The 26096-nt window shown below is 36.0% G+C and overlaps 1 protein-coding gene across 1 annotated transcript in view; it reads right to left on the bottom strand.

Moving 5' to 3' along the window:
- Positions 1-324: 324 nt before the first annotated feature.
- LOC135196934 (ribosome biogenesis protein NOP53-like) overlaps positions 325-26096 on the bottom strand; it is a 113819-nt gene continuing 88047 nt past the window's right edge. The window contains exons 7-10 of the mRNA XM_064223774.1: positions 19585-19733; positions 2276-2395; positions 1070-1213; positions 325-468 (exon numbers count right to left, since the gene is read on the bottom strand). Coding sequence (XP_064079844.1) covers positions 372-468; positions 1070-1213; positions 2276-2395; positions 19585-19733 — 510 coding nt within the window. The 3' untranslated portion in view covers positions 325-371. The remainder of the gene's footprint in view (positions 469-1069; positions 1214-2275; positions 2396-19584; positions 19734-26096) is intronic.

Genomic DNA, 26096 nt, shown 5'->3' with positions numbered 1-26096 from the left:
ACATGGAAAAAATACTAAATTTTGAATGTTGCATGAATCAAAATCTTATTTTCTTTTTTACCTTTCTTTACATAAAAATTAATTCTTTATAATACTGCATGGTTTAAAAATGCAGTGAAAATCGTATAATCCATGACTCCCGAGTAACCTTGGGAATGTACACATCAACAAAAATTAAGCAATACATACTAAAACCCAACTTACAAACAATTCAAGACATGAACAACCATCCGGAACGTAACTTGTTCATAAGTTGGGTAGTGCCTGTAATGCATGATAACTGAATATGTAGCAATGCACCAGAAACAACCAGAAACAAAATAGTACACTAAAAGTTTTGCTTTATTTGAAAGTTAAGCTAACAGTTCTTGCTACTTCATTTTCTCTTCAGCCAATTTTTCTATTTGCTTAAGAAGTGCTTTGTGGTCCTTCTTCATTACTGTCTTCTTGAGTTTTGGTTTGAGGTGCCTAAAATGAGAAATAAATGATAAAATGTCAAGTTTCATCAGTCTCAAAAATACTGAAACTAAAAATTCTAAATAATGGTGAAAAAAATTAACTTATATAATACTGTACTCTTACTCATATATACCAGAGTATGAGACTAATACCCATGCACTTTTTTGAGTAGTCCACTATGGACAGGGTGTTATCAACACATTAACCAGGGACAATGACACATACAGCACTTTAGAGCACAAATTTAAGTAGGACCTTTAAAGGGTAATTTTCTTGTATTTTTTATAACTTTTCAATAATGGTAAACTCATGAAATTAATATTAATTACAAAGTTGTAAATCTGTTAATCTTATCTAAGCTTGACAGAACTGTTTCACTTTTAACCTGACGTTAATGCAATACCTTTCTGCATCTAAGCTGAATTACACATTTCTACATCATCAAATATCTACCTCTCTAGAGTGGTGATTATTATTACTTGATTCTACTCCCAGTAAAACTTATAATTGTTTCTAAAAGCTTATGTAGGGCATATCTCCTTATTTAAAGTGAACAAGAGTAAAATTTCAATAAATACCTACAAAGTAAAAAATTCACTTCTTTACTTACTTGACTCTTACACGAGGTTCAATCAGGTTTCTTCTTTGTAAGTTCTTGAATCTTTCCTCAAGCAAATTACAAACAGGTTTTACTGATCTCAATGAGCCTTTCAACTCTGTACCTAAACTGACAGCAATGTCTTCAGCCTGGAACCTGAGAAAGAAGTGGCAGTACAATATTAGTTACTGATATCTTTAAAAAATGCTAAATTTTCAATCATCTCCATTTACAAATATGCTATACTTCCCATCATCCAAAGTGCTTTTTATTCCTGAAATAGGTCTCAGAAATTTACTTTGGATCTTGGAGGCTGCAAGTTACATTTTTTACAGGACTGTCCTAATGTCAGAGAAGGGTTACCTTTGCTAGGCAGTAATTTGAACTCATGTATACTACTTCTGAATGAAATGTATAAATAATACTTTGGTAAAACTGTAATAAACAAAGTTATCATAAACAATACAAAAAAAAAAATTAGAACAGTCACCAATATTCTGGTATGGACTGATTACAGTGGACGAGTTAAATATAATCCCCAACTTTAAAACATTATTAGCTCACAAAAATAATTACAGTATGTTAGGGTTTACCAGTAACCCTGACTATTGCAAGACTGGTAATCATAATCATGGGTCTTGAGATTTAAATGTTGAATTATCTGTAATACCTGTATTGTGTATATTGTAACCTTCATTCTATTTTTATTTTTTGCTATTTGGGATGTCACAATTGTGTGGTGTTTTGAGAAGAATCTAACTCCAATAAAATGTTATTTGATATACGTACCTAATATTTCCTTCTTTGGTTTCTCCTTTGTCGGAGATTTAAAAATATTGCTACATAAGCCTACATCCCACACTATCAATATTTAAAATACTGAACCAGATGCATCTAATTATTTGTGCATGCATACTGAAACAATGATAAATATGAAATATTTGAGAGAACACGGCAGTTTAGTCAATGAACTTGAAAAAATACACAAATATTTTTAACCTAAATGAACTTATAAAAAAATACAATACCCAATATGTTGATCTGCTGAGGGCTAAAGCTTTTCAAAGCACTGAAACAATCAAATACATGCATTTCACCAAAACAAAGCTTTCAAATTCTTGAAAATTTAAGGTCGAAGCATCTTTGAGGCCAGAAAATACAGTACTATTTAAAAAAAAGTTTAATTGAAGAAGTTACAAACACCACCTAAGCACTTACTTCTCTTTTCCTAGTCGAAGGGGTTTACTCTTCTTTTGCTCATGGTAAGCTTTTCTTGCTGCCTGACGACACTTTAGTATTTTTTCATTTTCTATTATCTCTTTGTTAATAGTTTTGATCCTAGAAGACAAAAAAATGTAAAATTAAACAAATTACAGCAGTAACATTCATTTGTACAGGTCAATAAAAATCTATGAATTATTTCTAACTGCGCAGAAACAATAAATTGTAATATGTTTACTCTATTCCTCAGCTGGTATCTGTTTGAAAAATATGGAGATAATAACCTCTACTTCATTCACTTTCATTACACTTCTCAAATGGATCTGTTCTCAAACAAGGAATAAAAATATGATTGAAACTTTAATATTTTATATAGATTGCACAGCTGGGTGGAAGATCATCACAGGAACTGAAAATATGCCAGAAAAAATCTGTATGGAAGCTCTATAGAGATGCTGAAAGCAGTATTCCCTATGGAGCAAGATTATTTATAATGCATGTGAGACAGTTCAACAGTAGGGGTAACAGTAACATAACATGGTATAGTTCAACAGCAGGGGTAACATTAACATGAATGTGGTATGAAGACTTTAATAGATTGATATAAGATGATTCCAGACAGCAGAATAAGTAGCGGAAATACATGAAATACTGCTGCTGGGTTATATTTGATCCAATATATTTAATATTTCTGCCTGTTGAAAACAACAGATACTTTCCATCACTAGGAAATTTGATTTCCAGCATGAAATATGTTTAAATATCATTTACAAGTGAAAAATATATAAAATTTTAAAAGTAATTTGTATATTTTATATATAAAGCAAGCTGGAAATAGCTGTAGAGGTTTGGTGCACAAGACAGCTAGCTAACAGATTGGGATGAGGGGGGCAGCCCCACTCACCTGTTGACACAGCCCTTTCCTTTTGGCATCATGGACTAGCCTACATAAGGATACTATAGGCTACATAAGAATGTGCCTTAAGAAAAATTGTGCCAAAAAATTTTTTATAGTACACAGCAGGTGCATGTAAGTTTAATTTCTTCAACAAAGCCGTTATAAAAAAAACAGGTTTTGACGTAGGAAACACCTATTTGTGGTAGTTGCTGCCGAGTTCTCAAGGAGTTACCTTTCCATGGTCTAACCAGAACTCCACAGTGACCAGAATAATGTCCAAGAATTCTCTTTTAACTGGTCTTGTGGCCAGGTATTGTGTTGTAATGATAAACATTATAACATGTGATAGAGTATAAATGGACTCGGGATAAGAGGGCACTTTCTCTTATCGTCAGTGAATGCAGAACCCAGTTTATCTTCATCAAAACCCGCAAGTGGCTGTGTGCACAAGAGCTGTCGTATTGTTTGCATATGACCAGAAATGGAAAAAGCCATTACTTTCTGTTGGTCAATGGAGGATAATCCCTTACCCAAATTCCCGTCTTTTCATCAAGGAAGTGGCGTTGAATCGGTTTTACGGCGGTCGTCAAAAATATTAATTAAAAAATAAGGTATTTTAAGGTATTTTTACGAGACAATTTCTGGCTAACAGCGCCGTTATGTCTAATGAGTACATACACTTGTAGAGGTACCGTTCAGACCATAGCAAAGGTTTTGCAAATATTAAAATTTTTTATCGAGAGTTATAACATAGGTATTAGGGTAAACTATATGCCCATAACACTGTTCTATGCTGCCGCCTACTGCTCTTCTGAAAATGTAGTTAAAAAAGTGCAAATTTAGCGAACGATGTGTCGATTTATAAATGTTCATGCTTTTATGTTTATAATGTGTATGAAAATGTATTATGTACGTATAAGTGATTTTTATTTCTGTACATAAATATGACACAAAGGCAGCTTTTGAAACTGCCCTCCACATTGTCAAAGAGGATGTTTTTTCATGTTCATTCTTGTCTGTCGCTCCTCCGAAAATATAATTAAAAAAGTGCAAATTTGGTGATCGATGCGTCGATTTTATAAATGTTTATGCTTCTATGTTTAAAATGTGTATGAAAAAATATTACGTATACAGTATTTTTATTTTTGTACATAAATATGATACAAAGGCAGCTTTTGTAACTGCCCTCCTCATTATCAGAGGATGTTTTTTCATGTTTGTTCTTGTCTGCCGCTGTTCCAAAAAATGCATTTAAAAAACCTTCATTTTATTAATTTGGGAGCTAATTATAACTCATTTTGTTAATAAAACTTCGGCCTTGTGTTGTTTTCATGCTTTTATGTTTAAAGTGTGTATGAAAAATGAATTACAAGGTATTTTTTAAGGTATTTTTTAATTTTTTTTTTTAAGTAAATATGATACAGTGGCAATACGCATGTCCATTTGAGGTCTTTGTAACAACCCTTCACATGATGAAGAGAATAGGCTGTTTAGTCGCGGATGAATAATAAAATTTCCATTTATATAACTGAATCACATTTTTATAACATTATGTTTACAATTGTTGCATAAATTGATTTTCAAAGACAAAATTCACGTATACATTAGTTTTTACAACATCGCAATTTGTTCTTTCCACGGGATAGAAGTACAAAATATAACTGTGCAACTTGGTAGATTTTTTGCTTTTTTACGAGCAAAATATTGTGGTGCGACCATACGAGCTTGAGATGCCGCTGCTACATAGTGACGAAAAAGATAAGCAAAGAAGAAAAAGTAAATACTGTTTATTCCCCCTTATAAGACGACCTTTAGATAAGACGAGGCCAAAAGTCATGGCAAATTTTCATGAATTTATCTCATCTGTAGTATAGGACGACTTCTAAATTACAAATCAAAATGTTTTTTTGGAGAAATGCAATTTTTTTTATTTGCAAATATTAAACAGTTCAACTATATTAATAATAATGATGACTTAACTAAAGGTTGTTTTGCTTGTTGTATCCAATAACAGTATTACTATTATCATATTGTTACGGTAATACAGAATTTAAACATTATCATGTACATCATTTGCATTTTAACATTGTTTACATTCTCAAAATCTTGGCTGATTTGAGTATTAGATTTCTTCATTGCCATTATTTGTTAGAGATAAAATTCAGAGATACCTTTTATCATAAATTAATGAAGTTTGGTTCAAAACGTGCACATATTACTTTACTTCATTGTATAAGCATTGAGCAGGTGTGATTTCTCCAGTTCTGAACATCACTGCCACCTGGCCGTTATTCGTTTTATTCACCCTCGGCTATAACCTGCAGCTTTAATTTACAAGTATTCTTTCTTGAGATCTCCACTGCATGAGAAATGAACAAAAATGTTTTATTTTTACTTATAGAAACCACCATTGAGAATCGGCAGGGTTCAACAATTTTAACAGAGCGCTTAATAAATGCTCGATAGTTACGGTAAATGATGTCAGCAATCAGCTGTTTCTCAATTCAGTTGTTTATGTCAATACGTGTTTACAATAATTGCTTCATTTAGTTCTAAAAACTGAAATTTTGTAGTGGAGGATGGAGGAGTATCATTAGTATTACAATTGATATGAGAGAGAGAGAGAGAGAGAGAGAGAGAGAGAGAGAGAGAGAGAGAGAGAGAGAGAGAGAGAGAGAGAGAGAGAGAGAGAATTGCCTAATCAGGTTGTTACACTGATAGATATCCACTTGCAAAATCCGAATAATAGTTGTATTGAGAAGAATGATAATTTAAACAAAATATGTTTTACTGTAATCATATTAGTACATGTATTATTGCATTACATTATCAGAACAAAATGATGATGTGCCATCTGCATTCAGTGTTTGTTTACAGTCTCAGCTGATCGCGTTTTACCAATATCTTTAGTTGTTGAATGGAACTGAATTTAGACATATATTCCTTTTGTAAATGATCAAAGTTGGGTTTAACAAAGCTGAGGCTATATGTTTTTCATACAGGTCGCGGTAAAGGGAAACCATTGTTTTGTTTACGTTTCATCGCCATTCTCAAACAACCGCTAATAATACTGGAATCCCTAAGATGATGGTACATGTATGAGAAACCTTTAATGAAAAATGAATATTATGTTATCATAAATGTTATAACTACTGTAATTACACTCCATTGAAATTTCTTAAAGGTGTAATGGTAATTGCTGTATAGCAAAGTAAGATAAAGGAAAGGAAAACGCATTTTTGAGAAGTTCTGCAGCAAGGAGGCATTCGCGCGTGTGTTGGAGGCGTCTGTTCTCCTGATGGTTCTAGAATCGGCAGGAGTGTTGTGGAACGCAACAGGCGCAGAAGTGTCATGAGAAATGCCGCGATTTCTGATGCAATACCTCGTCTAGATCCTTCTAAGAAGTTCTAATAATCTCGGGAGTCTGTGACATTCGTGGTCCACCTCCCCCGTAGGCCACGCCCCCAGGTCACCGTATAAATACAACTGATGAAGTAGGAGAAGGCAGATCATCAGTTAGTTGCAAAGTAAGAGATCATCAGTAAGAGCCACAGATCAGATTATCAGTGAGAGCTCAGCAGCAGAGATGATCAGAGAGTGAGATAAGAGAAGGACGAAGGATCAGAGAGAAAAAGGCGCTCGTGAGTTGGTTGAATTCTTGTCAAGTCGTTGTCAGAGAGTGGACGACCGAGATATTTTCGACGTTGAGCAAGCCTTGAGAGAAGAAACTTTCTACTAGAGATTTCGAGGAGTTCCTGCCCTTCAAGTATCAAGAATAGACATTGCCTTCCGCAGTACGGAGTCAAGAAGACGACTGGGGTTCCACCGTTCTACTTTGTGAAGCCATCGCTTCGAGTCACAAAACTAGCTAGCAAGTATTTGAATTACCTCACTTCTTCCCCAGTTCACGCGTTGTAAGATTTTGCCTTTTTTATGTAAATAGGAGACACCATTCTGCATTTATCTTTGTTAGTAAGCTTGTAAATAAACCTTTGTTGTGTTAGTGTTTCTTTCTATATTCGTATCCCCAGTTTCAACTGTTAGTGTTGAATTCTTTTTTATTTATTTTACTATCGAACCTGGAGCGGACCTCTCTCGGTTCGTAACAAAAGGTTACCGAAAGATAAAGGTTGCTGTCAGCGCAACTGCAACTCAGTTTACATTTTCTCAGCTGGGATCGCATAGATAAAAATGTCTTTCTTTCATTGATTCAAAATTACTCCTCAAATAGGCTTATTTTTTAAGAAGATATGCCAATATGAAATTTTTATTCTAAAATTAATATTAATAATACTTACCTGAATAATTTATCTAGCCCTAAATCCCCCCAAACCCCCACCAAAATTTACCACTTTGGCAACCCTGTTACCTCCTATTCTGTCGATAGGCAGATCGTGGGGTAGGATGAGTGGGACTAGATAAATTATACAGGTAAGTATTATTAACCCTTTAACGCCGAAGGGGTAAATAAAAATCGTCTCCCGTATGCCGAGGGGGTCTCGGAGTGAGCGCCGAAGGGGAAAAAATATTTTTTCAAAAAATCACAGCGCGCTTAGTTTTCAAGATTAAGAGTTCATTTTTGGCTCCTTTTTTTGTTATTGCCTGAAGTTTAGTATGCAACCATCAGAAATGAAAAAAATATCATTATCATATATAAATAATGTGATATATGATAGCGCGAAAACAAAATTTCATATATAATTGTATTCAAATTGCGCTGTGAGCAAAATGGTTAAAGCTAATGCGTTAATATTTATTTTGTTGTATTGTACACTAAATTTTGATCATTTTGGTATATAACACATTGTAAAATGATCAAAGCAACACAGAGAAAATATTATCACAAAATGATGCATGAATTCGTAACGTGCGGACATAAAAAAATGTTTTTTTGTCAAAAATTCACCATAAATCTAAATATTGTTCTAGAGACTTCCAATTTGTTTCAAAATGAAGATAAATGATTGAATATTACTATAGTGTAAGAGTTTTAGTTTACAATTGCAGTTTTTTTATTATTTCGGACGAGTTAAAGTTGACCAAATGTAAAATTGTTTTATATTTTTTTTATCTGTAAATATTTTGAAAATGAGAAAAGCTACAACCTTCAATTATTTTTTGTTGTATTCTACCTGAAATTACACACATTTTCATATATAAAATTCTATGAAACGCCTAATATGAAACAGAGCAAATATTACGAGAATGCAACGTACGCATTTCGGAGATTTGCGGCGGAGAATCTGCACGCGGAAGGAAGGAAAGTTTTTTTAAAAATTCACCATAAATCTAAATATTGTGCTAGAGACTTCGAATTTGTTTCAAAATGAAGATAAATGACTGAATATTACTAGACTCTAAGAGTTTTAGCTTACAATTGTGTTTTTCGACCATTTCGGTAGAGTCAAAGTTGACCGAACGTGGTTTTTTTTTCTATTTATCGTGATTTATATGCAAATATTTCGAAAATGAGAAAAGATACAACCTTAAATTATTTTTAGTTTTATTCTACATGAAATTGCGCACATTTTCATATATAAAACTTTATGTAACGGCTAATTTAAAATGGTGCAAACATTACGACAATCGGACGAAAAAATTTCTGATTTTTTTCGGAAGTTACCATGCAGACATTAGGAAAATGCTTTTTTTTCATAAATTCACCATAAATTGAAATATTGTGCTAGAGACTTCCAATTTGTTGCAAAATGAAGGTAAATGATTGAATATTACTAGAATATAAGAGTTTTAGCTTACAATTGCGTTTTTTGACCATTTGGGTAGTCAAAGTTGACCGAAGGTTGAAATTTTGGCACTTATCGTTATTTATATAAAAATATTTCAAAACTGATGAAAGCTACAACCACAGGTTGTTTTTAGTTGTATTCTACATGAAATTGTGCACATTTTCATAAATAATACTCCATGCAACGGCTAATATAAAATGGTGCAAAAATTATGTCAAAGTGACAAAATAAATGGTGCAAACATTACGACAATCGGACCAAAAAATTTCTGATTTTTTTTCGGAAGAGGTACCACGCAGATGTAAGGAAAATGATTTTTTTTTTCATAAATTCACTATAAATCAAAATATTGTGCTAGAGACTTCTAATTTGTTGCAAAATGAAAGTAAATGATTGAATATTATTAGAATATAATAGTTTTAGATTACAATTGTGTTTTTCGACCATTTTGGTAGAGTCAAAGTTGACCGAAGGTTGAAATTTTGGCACTTATCGTTATTTATATAAAAATATTTCAAAACTGATGAAAGCTACTACCATGAGTTGTTTTTAGTTGTATTCTACATGAAATTGTGCACATTTTCATATATAAAACTTTATGTAACGGCTAATTTAAAATGGTGCAAACATTACGACAATCGGACGAACAAATTTCTGATTTTTTCAGAAGAGTTACCGCGCAGACGTAAGGAAAATTTTTTTTTTTTTTTTTTTTTTTCATAAATTCACCATAAATCGAAATATTGTGCTAGAGACTTCCAATTTGTTGCAAAATGAAGGAAATGATTGAATATTACTAGAATATAAGAGTTTTTTCTTATAATTGCGATTTTCGACCATTTCGGTAGAGTCAAAGTTGACCGAAGGTTGAAATTTTGGCACTTATTGTTATTTATATGAAAATATTTCAATACTGATAAAAGCTACAACCATGTATAAAACTTTATGTAACGGCTAATTTAAAATGGTGCAAACATTACGACAATCGCACAAAAAATTTATGATTTTTTCGGAAGTTACCGCGCAGACGTAAGGAAAAAGTTTTTTTCATAAATTCACCATAAATCGAAATATTGTGCTAGATATGTCCAATTTGTTGCAAAATGAAGGTAAATGATTGAATATTATTAGAATATGAGAGTTTTAGCTCACAATTGCGTTTTTCGACCATTTCGGTAGAGTCAAAGTTGACCAAAGGTTGAAATTTTGGCCCTTATTGTTATTTATATGAAAATATTTCAATACTGATAAAAGCTACAATCATGAGTATTTTTTTGTTTTATTCTACATGAAATTGCGCACATTTTCATAAATAATACTCCATGTAACGGCTAATTTAAAATGGTGCAAAAATTATGTCAGTGACAAAATAATTCCCGAGATGTGTCACTGATACTTTTTTAGTGCGATAAAAAAGAAATTTGCGCTTGCGCGCCTGCGTAACGATTGTAAACAAAACAACGCCTTGATCCGTGAGCTCCCAGCATCCCCCAAGGCGCGATTCAAAAGTTTTCGTCTGGTAGGCCTATAAGTATTTTTCCATGAATTTAAAAAAAACTTTTTTATTGACGTACCATACGTCCAATCGGCACCCGAAAGACTATTTATGTCGACGTTTAATACATCCAATCGGCGTTAAAGGGTTAATATGAAAATACAAGGGTCAGGACGTATGGGTGTTAGCTTGAAGCCTTTCTCCCAACACTATATGTACAGATAAATCCTTTTACGAACAATGCAAAATATCTGTCAACTAGATAACCCTTAGGAGCCAGGGTAAAAAATGAATACAGGTACTCATCATTTAACGACGGGGTTCCATTCCAGCAACCAGTTGTATAAAAAATTATCAAACTGTATTACATGTAAGTCTTTCAAGCATACTAAGAGTAAGGAATTTGTGCATGCCAAATGTCTCATTATTTTGATTAAAAGGTATGACTTGGTAGAGACTCCTTCAGTGGAATATTTAAAAAACTATATTTATTTTCAAGTTAATTTAAAAAACATATTTAACATCACACATTGTATTTAATTACTCAGAATTCACACATTTTATTTTCATTACTAAGAATTCACACATTTTCTTTTCATTACTAAGAATTCACACATTTTCTTTTCATTACTAAAAATTATTCTCACAAAAACAAAGGAGATATGGCATAACTTTTGCTGTCTTGAAGTTGTAAACAAATGTGGCGCCAGCTGTTTGGCAGCACAACAAACTAATGGCAGCTGAATCAAGCCAACCAAGGAGTTCCCAGGCCATACAATGGCAACTTCAAGAGTTTCAACTTATTTATTGTTTTAGCCATAGATTTCGTTTTCAAAACCTAGGCTAAGCTAGAGATTATTGGCACTGAATAGCCTTTCTCTTGGCCACCATTGGCAATGTTTTTATTTCCATTTTATGGTTTTTTTTCTCTCTCTTCACGTTGTCATAGTAACTCTAGGTTGTTGCAAAACGAGTATGTAGTTAAATGAAGAGTACATACCTGTATACAGCAACCCAGGCCAGGGTAACTTTGAGGTCAGCCAATTTAAGAAAAATACTCATCAATGGAAAGAGGAAGATAAGCAACTGCACATGGTGTAAGAAAAAAATATACAAAATTTTCCCTACCTTCCACAAGAAGTAGAATACAGTGTTCCCCCTGTATTCGCGTTTTCCAGATTCGCGGATTTTTCTTTGGAACCTATCTAGAAATTATTCGCGGACGGACTCGCCCATTCGCGGAATTTTCCGACGAAAATAATCACTAATTAGTGTATTTTGATGTTTATTTTCATGACTAAATACATTTTTATGGTACAAAAATGATTTACTAATTTTCAAATATTAATTTTGATTAATACTGTATTAGTAAGTTTAATAAGTTTAAATATCACATAATAAAAATAATAATTCTCTCTCTCTCTCTCTCTCTCTCTCTACTACAAAAGTATGTTTTTTTGTATGATAAATAAATGATTTACTATTTTCAAATATTAATATTAATTTATACAGCAATAATATCAATTCATTAAAGAAAATACCATAGTGAATTAGTAAGATTTTAGCTTATAAATTTAAAAAATTATGGAAGAATGAAGGAAATCCCAGTCAGATTCTTTCTAAAAAAAACTCGGATATACATATCAAGTTAAGTGACCGGAGGGGGAAGGAGCTGAATTGTTGCTGCCATCAAGTGGGCATGAAATTTCCACCTCTCTCTCTCTCTCTCTCTCTCTGTCTCTCGTCTCTCTCCTCCTCTCTTCTTCTTCTCTTTTTCTCTCTCTTTCTGCTCCTCTCTCTCTCTCTCTCTCTCTCTCTCTTTACTGATGATGAGATTTTTATGGTACATATATGCGTAATATGTTTATTAATATTTTCAAATAATAATAATAATAATAATAATAATAATAATAATAATAATAATAATAATAATAATAACTGTATATGCTGGAAACAGACCTTCTTTCAAACAAGTTTTATTAAAAATAATGGCAGAATTCACAGAATTGATTTTGTACAATATTCTTTCAATTTTCCTAGTGATTTGCCTTTCTGGCACGCTGGTATTATAAAGCAGCTGTCCAATGTTCATCGTGCTGTAGGTCGTCAACGGAAATTTCGGGCGGGCTGGTGTTATCAAAAGCAAACTGGTTATCAGGGACAGGCTGGGGTCGTCAACAGGTATACAGGTGCGTTTCGTAGGTCGGGAACAGGCCGTAGTCGTCAGGGGTATATCCGGTATTTCTTGTCATTTCTTCGTTTCTGGTTTTAAAAGGCGTCTACATGTTTCGGCCACCTCGTTTGGCCATCTTCGGGACGGGATCGCTGAGCTGGCAATGGTCCTGTAAATCAGATGTATTCATGCTATTTATTGCATTCGGGTGGCTTGAAGAAACGGTACCTCACTTTTCATTGGGCAATACCTGTGACGTCACGAGCGATGTCATCAGGGGGCCCGTTGCTGGTTGGCTGTCCTCTTCGTGGGCGGAGCCTCATCCTTATTGGTGATGGTGGAGGTCCCCTTGAAGGGCGTGCTACCAGGTCGTCCTCAGGGCGAGAGCTTAAGCTGCGATCACCCTCAGGGTTACTAGGGACGTCCACAGGATGAGAGCTAACGCTTCTATCATCCTCAGGATCCCTCTGGTGCGATGGTTGTTGTGGGGCGGTGTCTGCTGCTCTCCTGACGGCGGTGGGGAGGAGGAAGGTCTCCTGTGTGACGTTCAAACTGGGCTTCTCCCTCCCGATGTGCAGCGCTTCTAAGATTCGCAAACGACGTAGATCGGGTGCTTGGTCAATAACCTCGAAGTTACCGACGATGTCGCTGCGGCGGATTCTTTTATTATGTGCAGTCCTTGCATGATTAAATACTGCTCCTTCTTGCGCGTGACAGGAGATCCTCTTGGAGAGGCGCATTGACGTAATCCCGATGTAAGTTCCGAGGCATCCTCGGATTGGGCATGTGTATCTGTAAATGACGTTCGTCCTCTTCAAGGGATCCTGCAACAGTGCGGGGTTATTTTTCATAATAAGACTGCATGTTTTTTTACTTGTATAAAATATGATCAAGTTGATCTGCTTGTTGCTGTCAGTCGGGGAAACGTGATTCCTGATTATTTCCCGTAGGGCTCGCTCGTCTTCTTTATATCGCCGATGGAAGGTGCCCTTGTAGATAAAATTAATTTTCTGCTGGGGGTCTGGGCGGGGTTCCTGTAGGTACCATTTTTCCATGCTCTTCCTGAAGACGTTCTGGATGCTTCGGTTGGTGTGTCCGTTGTTTACTAGGACCTGGGCTGCACGTTCCATCTCCTTATGGGTGTCTGCCCATGTTGAACAATGGGAAAGAGCTCTCCTGACGTAGGCGCTGATGGTGGTGTCCTTATAGCGTTCAGGGCATTCACTCTCGCCGTTCAGACACATTCCCAGGTTCGTGGGCTTCGTGTAAACCCTTGTAGCATACGCACCCTCCTTCTGTTCAACCAGGACGTCCAGGAAGGGAAGACGGCCATCACGGCTATATTCGATGGTAAATCGTAAACGGCTGTGGGTATGGAAGGCTTGACGTATTTCCTCAATCTCCTCCCTCATTCCTGCTTGGATGAAAGTGTCATCTATATATCTTACGTATATAGATGGTTTCCTAATGCTCCTAAAGACACGCTCCTCCACTATGCCCATATAAAAGTTTGCAAACAGGACCCCGAGGGGGGATCCCATCGCTACAACATCGATTTGTAAGTACATATGGCCATGGTGGTTAATGAAGGGAGCCTTCTTGGTGCATATTTCCAGCAGAGAGCGAAGGGCGTGCTCGGGGATATTCAGCGGGTCAGTGGATGGGTCTCTGTAGACACGTTCAAGGATCATTTCGATGGTTTCATCTACAGGAACGTTAGTAAACAGCGACTCTACATCCATCGATGCAATACTGCCTCCAGGGGGCGCGGATCTTAAGGCTTGCAGAAACTCTGCAGACGACTTCAAACTATGTGTGCTGGGGATGTAGGGGGTGAGAATAGTATTTAGTTGTTTAGCAAGGTGGTATGTGGGTGCTGGTATTTGGCTAATGATAGGTCTTAAAGGGTTTCCATGTTTGTGAGTTTTTACATTACCGTAGATGTACCCGAGGTTGTAATCTCTCTCTCTCTCCACACGAGATACTAGCATGCGCTAGTGGTAACTCTCGCCCTGTTTGGGCTGGAAGTGTATGTATAAGTACAGTAGAGCCTCGGTTCTCGACGCTAATTTGTTACAGAAGGAGCGTCGAAATTCGATTATTTTGAGAACTGAATCAAGTTTTCCCATAAGAAATAACTGAAAATGGATTAATCCGTTCTTGACCATCAGTTATTACCCTAACCTTGCCTTTTTATACAATACATTACATGTAAATTACAACTAAATAAGTTAAAAGTTAAATAAATATCATGTTAAATGTATATTTATAATTTTAAATGTATAATAGTATACAGTATAAAAGAAAACTGGCCTGCGTCCAACCGATTGTTGACCAAGCGCCATAGGCTACCTAGGTAAATAGTAAGTGGAACATAGTGTAGTGGGTAGGCATAAAACGTGTTGCTAACATAATAAAAACATTGAAAAGCAAGTCTAATTATTACAGTAAATTAATAAACTATTAAAATTAAACCCAATTTATATTAATCAAAAACTTACGAAAATTTGCCTTCAGTAAGTCGGCATTTAAGGATGTAAACAAACCATAGCGCAGCCCTGGTGGTTTATAGCGGGACTATGGTAGTAAACAAACCATATCGTCGCTATAAGCCTAGAAACGTTTACATTCGATATTAATTTATGGTAAATCTTATACGAAGTCGACTGCAATACTGTATACAAAATTGCTTGAAAATTATCTTTCAGTAAATGTTATGATACTAACGATTTTGTTTCATAAATGTCCTTGTAAAAAAGGTGCGTCTTTTACGGCAAATTGTCCAATATCAGGGCTGGTTTCAAGCTTATTGGACTTTGACAATTATTATGGTACTGCATGGTACATATATAAGTGCATATAAGTAAAAGAATCTTCTTAATTTCTACAATTACTATACCATTACGTACCAGCATCTCTTGAGTTTAATATCAAGCTAACCTCTTTTTTACGAGGACACTTATAAACCAAGCATACAGATTGCGTTCGTTACTGCGCACGCGTTACATATGTAAACTGTGTCACTACCAGATCTCACGTAAACATTGACGTCTTTTTACAGTAGACATAAAAGATTCGTCTTAATTTCTATAATTATTCTATACCATAGCGGCTTCTCTGATTTAAGCTAAGGCTAACCTCCTCTTTACCAGCAAGCTTGAGAGAGAGAGAGAGAGAGGAGAGAAAGAGAGGAGAGAAAGAGAGAAGAGAGAGAGACGAGAGAGAGAGAGAGAGGAGAGAGAGAGAGAGAGAGAGATAAAAAATAAATAAATAAAAATAAATGAATAAATAAAAATAAAGAGAGGAGAGAGAGAGAGAGAGAGAGAGAGAGAGAGAGAGAGACGAGACGAGAATCGAAACAGAGCAGAGAGAGGAGAGAGAGAGAGAGAGAGACGAGCGAGAGCGAAGAGCGCAACACTCCCTCACTCCCCATCCCCTGCACCTATCACACCTACATATCATATAGCGACGCGAGCGCGACGGGAGATGCGCGCGAGGCAGCGCGCTCGAGAGAGAGAGAGAGAGAGAGAGAGAGAGTGTTATCAAAGCTTAAGATTGCGTTCGCTACCGAACGGCACACATTACGTATATAACAGTGGTTTCACTACCAAATCTCACACGTAAACAATGACGTATTTTTACAGTAGACATAAAAGAATCTACTTAATTTCTATAATTAATGTATACCGTAGCGGCTTCTGATTTAAGCTAAGGCTAACCTCCTCCATCTTTACCGGCAAGCTTAAAAAGCTTAGATTGCGTTGCTACCGAACCGAACATGTTACGTATGTAACTGGTTTCACTACCAAATCTTACACGTAAACTGGCGTATTACAGTACGACATAAAAGATTCGTCTTAATTTCTTAATTACTACGCACTTAATATGGCATAGTGGCTTCTCTGATTTAAGCTATGGCTAACCTCTTCTTTACCGGCAAGCTTAACAAAGCTTAAAGATTGCATTCGCTACCGAACCGCACGTAACCTACGTACGAAACATTGCCTTCACTCCAAACCTAACACTGAAATACGTATTGCATTTGGTACTGAAACGCGCTCCTCAAGTGTGAGCATGGTTTTAGAATAGGTCTATGCTTGAAAAAAAATCAAGCAAGGGTGCTTGATTAAATATTTTTTCGCTCATCACTTTCATGCAGAGGAGAGGATAGACGAAACTTAAGGTTTATTTTGGAGTTGGAAATGATGGAAACATTTTGAAGAAGGAAAACGCGAGATGCCTTGTAAAGACTTTTCCATTATTTCAGAGATTAACAATAGCAAAAGGTTTGAACATAGATAGCCAGTAGTAATGTTGGGACCCATGATGAATCAAAAGGTAACTGCGTATAAAGTTGATACCACCGAAAAAGCAAACGAAATGCACGCAAGGTGTACGAGACACGATATATGTTTGAATGTTTGTAAACAATAGCTGCGGACTTTAAACAATGCAGAGTGGCGTCACCAGTGTTACCAACCGTTTTGCTAAATTATGCTAGTCGGTCCAAGCAAGAAGTTATGCCAAATATGGTGCAATTTTGTGCCAGAATTATGCTATTAATCTATCATTATCTCATTTCTCTAATACATTTGAGCTAAAACGACGATGTAATGGAAATTTAAAACATTTATATATTAGGTGAAATGATACAAAGTGACGAACAGACAATATTATAAATAATAATTTGTTGATCTTTCCATGTTCGTAAACTCGAATAAAACACCATTTTTCTTTAATAGATCACATACGCAATCACTAGTATACTATTTGATATGCAATCACTAGTATACTATTTGACAAATGTGTGAAGATCACACATACAAATGTGAAGAAAAACATACAAATTTTACTTATTACTGCATCATTATCATGCCACTGAGAACCATTTTTCTTTAACAGGTCACATACACAATTAATAAATACTTGAAAATGTGTGAAAATTACTTCATATATAACATTTTGATATTTACTGAAAAATTAAAACTAAAAAAAAAAGGTAAACAAACAAACCAGTCTCTACTCAAGAAGAAAAACATACGTACTTATTGCTTGATCATTATCATGCCACTGAAACACCATTTTTCTTTAATAGATCACATACACAATGAATAAATACTTGAAAATTGTGTGAAAATCACTTCAGACAATTAAAATTTTGATAACTACTGAAAAAATAAAATTTAAAAAAGGAAAAAAAGTAATTCTTTACTCACAAAGAAAAAACATTAACACTTTACTGATTGTTTGTCATGTCACTGTGGGTATTTATTTATATTCAAAAAATTTAACATTCCTTAGTTGGGTTCAAACTTAGCAATTAACTCATTTGTTAGTGCTGCTTTTGAGGCAATTTCACTATGAAGATACATTCACTATAGCTGTGTATGAAACTGAGAAATTTTCTGCATTTTATTTAAAATTTTAGTGACATTCTAAAATTGTACTAGAACCCTAAGTGTGAAAGAAATTATGCTAAGCTCCAATTCTTGGGTCAAATTATGCTAAAAAAAACATGAAATTATGCTACATTTGGCAGCGGCTGGCGGAAACAGTTTTGTTTACAAACATCATATGGTCGGGGGTCGGAAACTGGTTTTTTGGTTGAAAACAGATACAAAGTTTATTGGAAATTTAGTGGCGAAATCCGATTATGTTGAGTTCTAATACGGTCATGAACCGGGTCTCTACTGTATATCTTTAAAGACATTACTACATTTTATGGTAAAATAATAATATACAGTACTAGTTTACAAATAATATTACGTTTAATGAGATTAAACAGTAACAATAAATTCTTCTCTCTCTCTCTCTCTCTCTCTCTCTATCTCTCTCTCTCTCTCTCTCTCTCTCTCTCTCTCTATTGGCTCTATTATATATTTCTAATGGTAAAATGTTTAAGATTACTTTAAAATGATATTAATAATACCAATTCAATGGTATATTTGATGTAGGATAATACTTTAAGTAGACATTTGGTATTTGTGATTTCACATTCCATTGTTCCCTTGTAAAAAGAAAATGGATGTCTCAAATAGTAACAGTATGAAAGAAAACGTGCATGACCGAATACTTATGGAGGGACTGAATTATTTTCATATACGTAACGAAGTCATTCAGTACGTACATAGTATGTATTTATGTATAAACATAAAATGTAAGATTTACTTTAAAATAGTATTAATAATATTTCAAAGATTAATATGAACCATAATAGGATATTTTATGTATATTTGATGAAGGATGGTCTTTAAGGGATACTTTGGTGTTTGCATGTCCAGGATAGTTTATGAGCCTTTTTAGAGGGGTGTTCCAAACATTCGCGGATTTTAACTATTCGCGGGGGGGTCTGGTACGCATCCCCCGCGAATACGGGGGGACCACTGTATGTCAATTCTTACGACCCCTTATGGAGACTTACAAAACAATTGTAAATTTTATGAAGTTAGTTTTTTCTAAAAAATTATTTTATTTTATTTTGCCCAACTATAATTACAGCTCACACAATATAGAAAAAGATAAGAAATAAAATCAGTAACAACTTCTGAACATATTTGTTGTAAAATACGTTTTTACGTAAATTTGCTGAGAACGAAGATGCAATAACTTTTGGTGGATTTATACATTTTTTTTCTTTTTCTTTTAATTTTTCCTTGCAAAATTACATTTATAACTAACATATTATAAAAATAGATAAGAACTAAAACCAACAGCAACCCTTTTATGAACAAATTTATATAAAAGACATCATGTGAGATAGAAAGGCAGTACATCCTCCCTTGAAGTCAAGATCACAACTAACTCTCTCATGAGCTGTCCACTTGATTTTAGTTACCCTAAAAGTTGCCATTAGTAAATTTATGGGTTATAGAAGTAATGACACCTTTTTCCTGCCCAATTCCCCCAAATCGAGGCCATGAGTGAATACATCCACCACCCATGTGATGAGTACTATATCCATCCATTAAAGGATAAAAATTTTAAAATTCTTACCTGTACACATTACTTTCTCTTATGCGCCTTTCCTTTGCCAGTACCTTCTTCCTTTCTTTAAACTTTTGTTTAAATTCTTTTTTCCTCTGTTTTTGAGTCTTCCTTTCTGTCGTTCTCTTCCCTGTTACAGTTGTTTCACTTTCTTGTTCCTATGGAAAGTCTTTAAACATTCACTTCTGGCCTTTCCAAGTCTTAAATTTCAAGTAATTATTGTTTAAACTGTATAATTTGAAAATGAATAATTCATCATAGTCCAGTAAATTATCAAGTAAATAATATGACATTTGTATAATAAAGTTTTAATTATACTTACCCAGTCATTATATAGCTAAGGGTTTCACTCGCACAGCAGTTAATTTCCGTAATATGTGGATTGCGCTAATTTTCTGTTCTGTTTTGGTTGGGTAACAATGACCCTGCTGGCTTTCAAGGTAAGAGAGGAACCACTTCACAAAGAGCTCGGTTTGTTTCATGCCTTTTAAAAAGAAAAGACCATGCTAAGGGTCAGAGGGTGGGCTATGATTATATAATTACTGGGTAAGTATGTATAATTAAAATTTTATTTTATTATAAAAATGTCATTTCCAATTATGGGACTTCCACAGTAATTATATAGATGATTCTCACAATGAGGGATGGTGGGACACATGGATATTTCTACATCAAAACCCTTTAACTAGAAAGAGTATAGAAAAAATGTTGCCAACATCATATAAAAAAAGTTTGTGATTCCTTACCTAATAAGAGAGTTGATGCAGTTTGATTCCTTACCTAATAAGAGAGTTGATGCAGGGAAGTATGTATGTACTGCCTCTGATTGTCACTCTTTTTATCATGCAGACGTAGCTGTGAAGCTAGTAAGCGTCTACTACTTCAGTGGGACCCTTGTGGCGAAGGCAATTTCCGATGGCCAACAAAGATAGGTAAATTACCCCAGCCCAGGTTCAATACCAATATACACCAGCAAAAAAACCTTGTTACCTATTTCCAAAACAGGATAAAACAAAATACCACCACCACCCTACCAAAAGGATTGGAGGGTACTCAGGCACTTTGTACCTCCAGGCTTCCCAAAAAACATAAACACCTTATATCAAGGAGAAAAACAATTTTAGAAAGGGTTGCTTCCCACACTTCCTTTCCCAACACCACACCAGCCGCAAGAAAAGGACCCATCATACACTGTTTCAATATCTCGAAGATAGTGAGATGCAAACACAAATTTACATTTGCAAAATGTAGAGTTTAAAATTGCTGATAAGGACAGGTTTCTTTTAAAAGCTAGAGAAGTAGCTACTGCTCTAATTTCATAAGCTTTCATTTCAAATAAGGGGAACACGTCTTCTTGAACTGACAAGAGTGCCTCGTGGATCACGTCTCTTAGGAAGAATGCCAGTGCAGGTCTAGGCGGATTCTTGACAGAGCACCACAGACTGCAAGAGTCACCGCGAATGTCCTAGTTCTGTGCAAGTAGTATCTTAAAACTCTCACTGGGCACAACGATCTTTCCACATCATCGGATCCCAGAACTTCTGTCACGGTCTTTACAGAGAAAGAACAAGGCCAGGGATTAGAGGGGGACTTGTTCTTGGCTACAAAAAACCAAGTGAATATGAGCAGGTAGCATTTCCTTTTGAAAAGCCTACCCTTTTATCCAAGCCATGTACTTCACTAATCCTTTTTGTTGTTGCCAAAGAAAAAATGTTTTTCTAGTCAAGTCTCTTAAGTTGATGGAGTGGAAAGGCTCTCAAAGTGGGGACTGACTACCACTTCAACACTATGTCAAGATTCCAAGGAACAGTGGCCGAATCTTTGCTCTTGGAGGTGTCCAAAGATTTAAGGGGGCCCGCCGGCTAGTGCCATTTTTTAAGGACAGGACTTTGACATTCATACCATTTAATAAGGTGACTTGGGACATCTCCAAACCACTTATGATTTTCGCCTCTGATCTTCAGTTTTGTGATGCCAGGGTGATTTATCCCGAAAATAACCATTTCTCAAATTCTATCTCCTCCCTTGATACTTAATCATTTATTTATTATACAAAATACATGCATCTTTGTAAGAGAGAGAGAGAGAGAGAGAGAGAGAGAGAGAGAGAGAGAGAGAGAGAGGGAGAAGAGAGAGGACGTTAGGGAGGAAGAGGAGAGAGAGAGAACACACTCCCTCCCTTCCTGTCACATTACTTGATATATCTGACAGCTGTTGGACCTCAGCTGCCTCAGCTTGGTACCTGGAGTTCGAAAGAAAGATGCGTGAAGACTGGGATTTACTTAATTTTTACATAAATTTCTTAATTTATAAATTAAAATCTTACTAATTCACTATAATATTTTCTTTAAGGCCTGTCCATTCTAGAAAACATTGTTTGCAAACAATTTTTACCCTATATTTGTTTCCCATCCGAATGGAAAACATTTAGTGTTTGTATGTATATGTATATATACAGTGCAAATTTATAATGTATGTGTATGTGTATATACAAGGTGTGCCATGAGTTCACGCAAATATTGTGGGAAATGAAAGAAAAAGTTATTCTGAGTAGAAAATCTTTTGAGAACATATTTAGGCTTCATTGGTGGGGGAAATTTTGGAAATAACCGTTATATCTATCTATTGCTGCTTTCATGCGATAGAGGGTGGTAAAGGAAGGTCGATGCATCCTGGGATGTTTGGGGGTTGAGGGGAGCACAGAGAAGGAAGATGGAGCGAATAGGCCGATGTGAATAAATTTCCTCCCAATCAAGTGTATTATTTAGATTTTGAAGAAAAAATTGCGTGCATCATTGAATCCCTATTTCTCCCTATAAATAGTATTTATTGGACACCGATAAAAGAAAGGGAAAAGAAAAGAAGCCTAATTGGATCTCCCCCCATCAAAGGTAGGCTTTTTCTTTCTCTTATCCCTTCTCGAGTGCATTAAAATAGCCAAGGAGAATACAGAGGCTACTGCACCGACAAGCATCCTGACAACAACTGAGGTCTGGACAGGAAACATTGTTTGCAAACACTTTGCAAACTGTTTGCAATTATTGAACAATGTTTCCTAGTGTGGACAGGCCTTTAATGAATTGATTGCTCTTTACATTAATATTAATATTTGAAAATTAGTAAATCATTTATTTCATATAAAAAACATAAAACTCTACATATAAGAGAGAGAGAAAATTATTATTGTTATTATGTGGTATCATTTAATCTTATTAAACTTACTAATACAGTATTGATCAATATTAATATTTAAAATTATTTACTATATTGATCAATATTAATATTTAAAATTAATAAATAATTTTTGTATCATAAAAATGTATCTAGTCATGAAAATAACATCAAAATACACTAATTAGTGATTATTTATCGTCGGAAAAACCCGTGAATAGGCAAATTTCCCGCAAATAATATGGTAGATATGGTTCAGAGAGAAATCCACTAATCCAACAATGTTAATAAATCATGATTATTATGAATTTTATATTTCTTTTTGGGTATTAATAAACCAAAAATGACAAACTTTTAACCAATTTGTATTTTTCATAACTAACAAACCTGAGGTCTTAACATTAGGATAATACTAGCACCAAGCTGGAAACCGGTAGAATTAATAATAAACTTGTGAGATCCAGGGACTATTGGCATCTATACCAGGTCGCGGGGTATGTAGTACCCAGAATGCCCTTGGTGTCCCGTGACCCGACAGTTATTCTTCTAACCCAGTTTAGACTGCTAGAGGTGGTTAGATACAAGGGACAGGAGTGGTTTATGATAATGGAGAGTTCTGCATCTTCTGTAATGTAATAAACCATGGCATCGTAGGAACACCCAGAGAGGGGAAACCAATAGATTCCCATATATCTTTGGTTCAAGGGTTAATAGCCCATTGTCTTGGAATACATCTACTATTCGGTAATGGATAAAGGTGGCAAACTCCCAGTTAGTTATAGAGACTTACCTCCCACCAATAAGTAAGTCTATCCTAATGTTAAGACCGAAGGTTTGTTTCGTATATGAACAAATGACAAATTTTTAACCAATTTGTAATTTTCATAACTAACAAACCTGAAGTCTTAACATTAGGATAGACTTACTTATTGGTGGGAGGTAAGACACTATAACTGACTGGGAGTTTGCCACCTTTATCCATTACCGAATAGTAGATGTATTCTAAGACAATGGACTATTAACCCTTGAACCAAAGATATATGAGAATCTATTGGTTTCCCTCTCTGGGTGTTCCTACAATGCCATGGTTTATTACATTACGGAAGATGGAAAACTTTCCATTCTCATAAACCACTCCTGTCCCTTGTATCTGGATCTATTATCACCCCTCTCTCTCCCTATTATTGAGAGGAGTGTGTTGCTACTGAAAAGTATACTATACTCTAGATTATCTTTACAGTATGGCTGACCACCTCACCTGCATCTAGTCCGTTCCAGCTCATGATGGTACTCTCCTTCATACTGCCCATAGGTAAAGGAGTAGAAAGAAAGTAGTATAGAAGAAAGACCAGTCATCTCATTCATTCTACTTTCATACCTTCATCTTACACTAGACACAAACTGACCTGCCAGGGGTACTGGATGAGCTATACCACCTGCTGGGCCGCCACCACTGGACAAGGAAAAAGTGTCCAAGGATCTACGGGCAACATCATTTAAATAAAAAGAAGTGAAAGTTGTTTCGCGTTGCCAAATACCAGCTTTCAAAATCCTCTCCACAGACATATTTTTCTTGAATGCCAAAGAAGCGCTCAAGCACCTGATGTCATGAGCTCTAGCCCTCTCCAGGCTATTTGACCCTCTGTGTTCTGTCATGTATGCATTCCTGATCATTTCTCTCAGCCAAAACGATATTGTGTTCCTGGACGCCTCCTTTTTGTTCCGTCCTGTACTTACAAACAGCCTCCGGCACCCCGGCCTGAGATGCCTTGTTCTTCTTAAGTACGCTCTTAGTACTCTTGATGGGACACAAAAGCATTTCTTCCTTGTCATTATCTACAAATTCTGCCAGAGAAGGTATGGAAAAGGAGTTGAAATTGCCATCCACTACTGATGGGTTTTGAGTTTTGGCTACGAATTCTGGGACAAACTCGAATACCATAGACTTCCAACCTCTCGAATGCTTCACCACATATGACAGACCATGTAGTTCCCCCACCTTTTTGGTTGAGGCTAGGGCCAATAAGACGACTGTCTTCAGGATAAAGCTCCTATCTGTGGACTGTCTCAATGGCTCGTAGGGGGGTTTTGTAAGACTACTCAGTACCATGGTCAATCCCAATCTGGAGCTTTTAGCTCCTTCGGAGAACAGGACTGCTCAAAACTCTTCATTAACATAGCCAACTCCAATGAAGAAGAAATGTCCACGCCTTCCATGCGTAGGACCGAGGCTAGGGCAGCCCTGTACCCCTTTACAGCAGATACAGACATATGCCTTTCTGTCCTGAGATATATCAGAAACTCTGCTAACTGTTGAATAGTGGTTCCGAGTGAAGATAAGTTCCCTCTAAGACACCAATCACAGTATGCTGACCATTTTCCTTGGTGACCGCTGCAGATGACCTGATATTTCCTGCTATCTGTGTTGCTGCTTTCTGAGAAAAGCCTCTCGCTCAAAGGAGATACTTGACAGTCTCCATCCTTGAAGTGATAGGGACTTCACCGACTGGTGGTACCTCTCCAGTTGCAGCTGACATAGTAGGTTGTTCCACAGAGGTAACTCTCTCTTGGCATGTCTATTAGGAGTTCCAACAGATCTGGAAACCATTCTGCCTTCGGTCATAAAGGTGCTACCAGTCATTTTGAGATTCTGAGACCGCATTACCTTGTTCAGAACCTGACGGATTAGACAAAATGGGAGGAAATGCGTACACGTCCAGATTGTCCCATGGGTATTGTAGCGCATCTTCTGCTACTGCCTCTAACGTCTGGGACAACTGAACAATACACTTCCAACTTTTTGTTGTACCTGGTTGAGAATAGGTCTATGATCGGCCTTTCCCACAATATGAGCATTCTGTCCACTACATCTTGATGCAAGGACCACTCCGTTCCTAGGATCTGATCAATCCGGCTCAACTTGTCGGCCACTATGTTTCTTTTTCCTGGAATATATCTGGCCCTGATGTCTACTAAGTTCTCTACAGCCCACTGATGAAGTTGAACTGCATCATGTGCAACTGCCGGGACACCAGGCCTCCTTCCTTGTTTATGTAAGCTACTAATGTGGTGTTGTCCGACATCAATACTGCTGATGCCCCTTCACCCTCTCCCAGAATTCCTGAAGAGCCAGAAACACTGCTTTTAACTCCAACACGTTTATATGGAGTTCTCTGTCCTTGCAACTCCATTTGCTGAAATCATCAGCTCCTCCATGTGAGCTCCCCAACCTTCGAGTGACGCATCCGAGAACAGCAAGAGGTCCGGAGAGGGTTGCTGAAGGGGAAGTCCCACTGTCAGATTGTTGTCCTGCACCCACCACAGTAGGTTTTCCTCACCTCTGTCGACAA

This window comes from Macrobrachium nipponense, chromosome 18, assembly GCF_015104395.2.
Source record: "Macrobrachium nipponense isolate FS-2020 chromosome 18, ASM1510439v2, whole genome shotgun sequence".
Taxonomy (NCBI): Eukaryota; Metazoa; Arthropoda; class Malacostraca; order Decapoda; family Palaemonidae; genus Macrobrachium; species Macrobrachium nipponense.
This window is presented reverse-complemented; position numbering and strand designations above follow the sequence as displayed.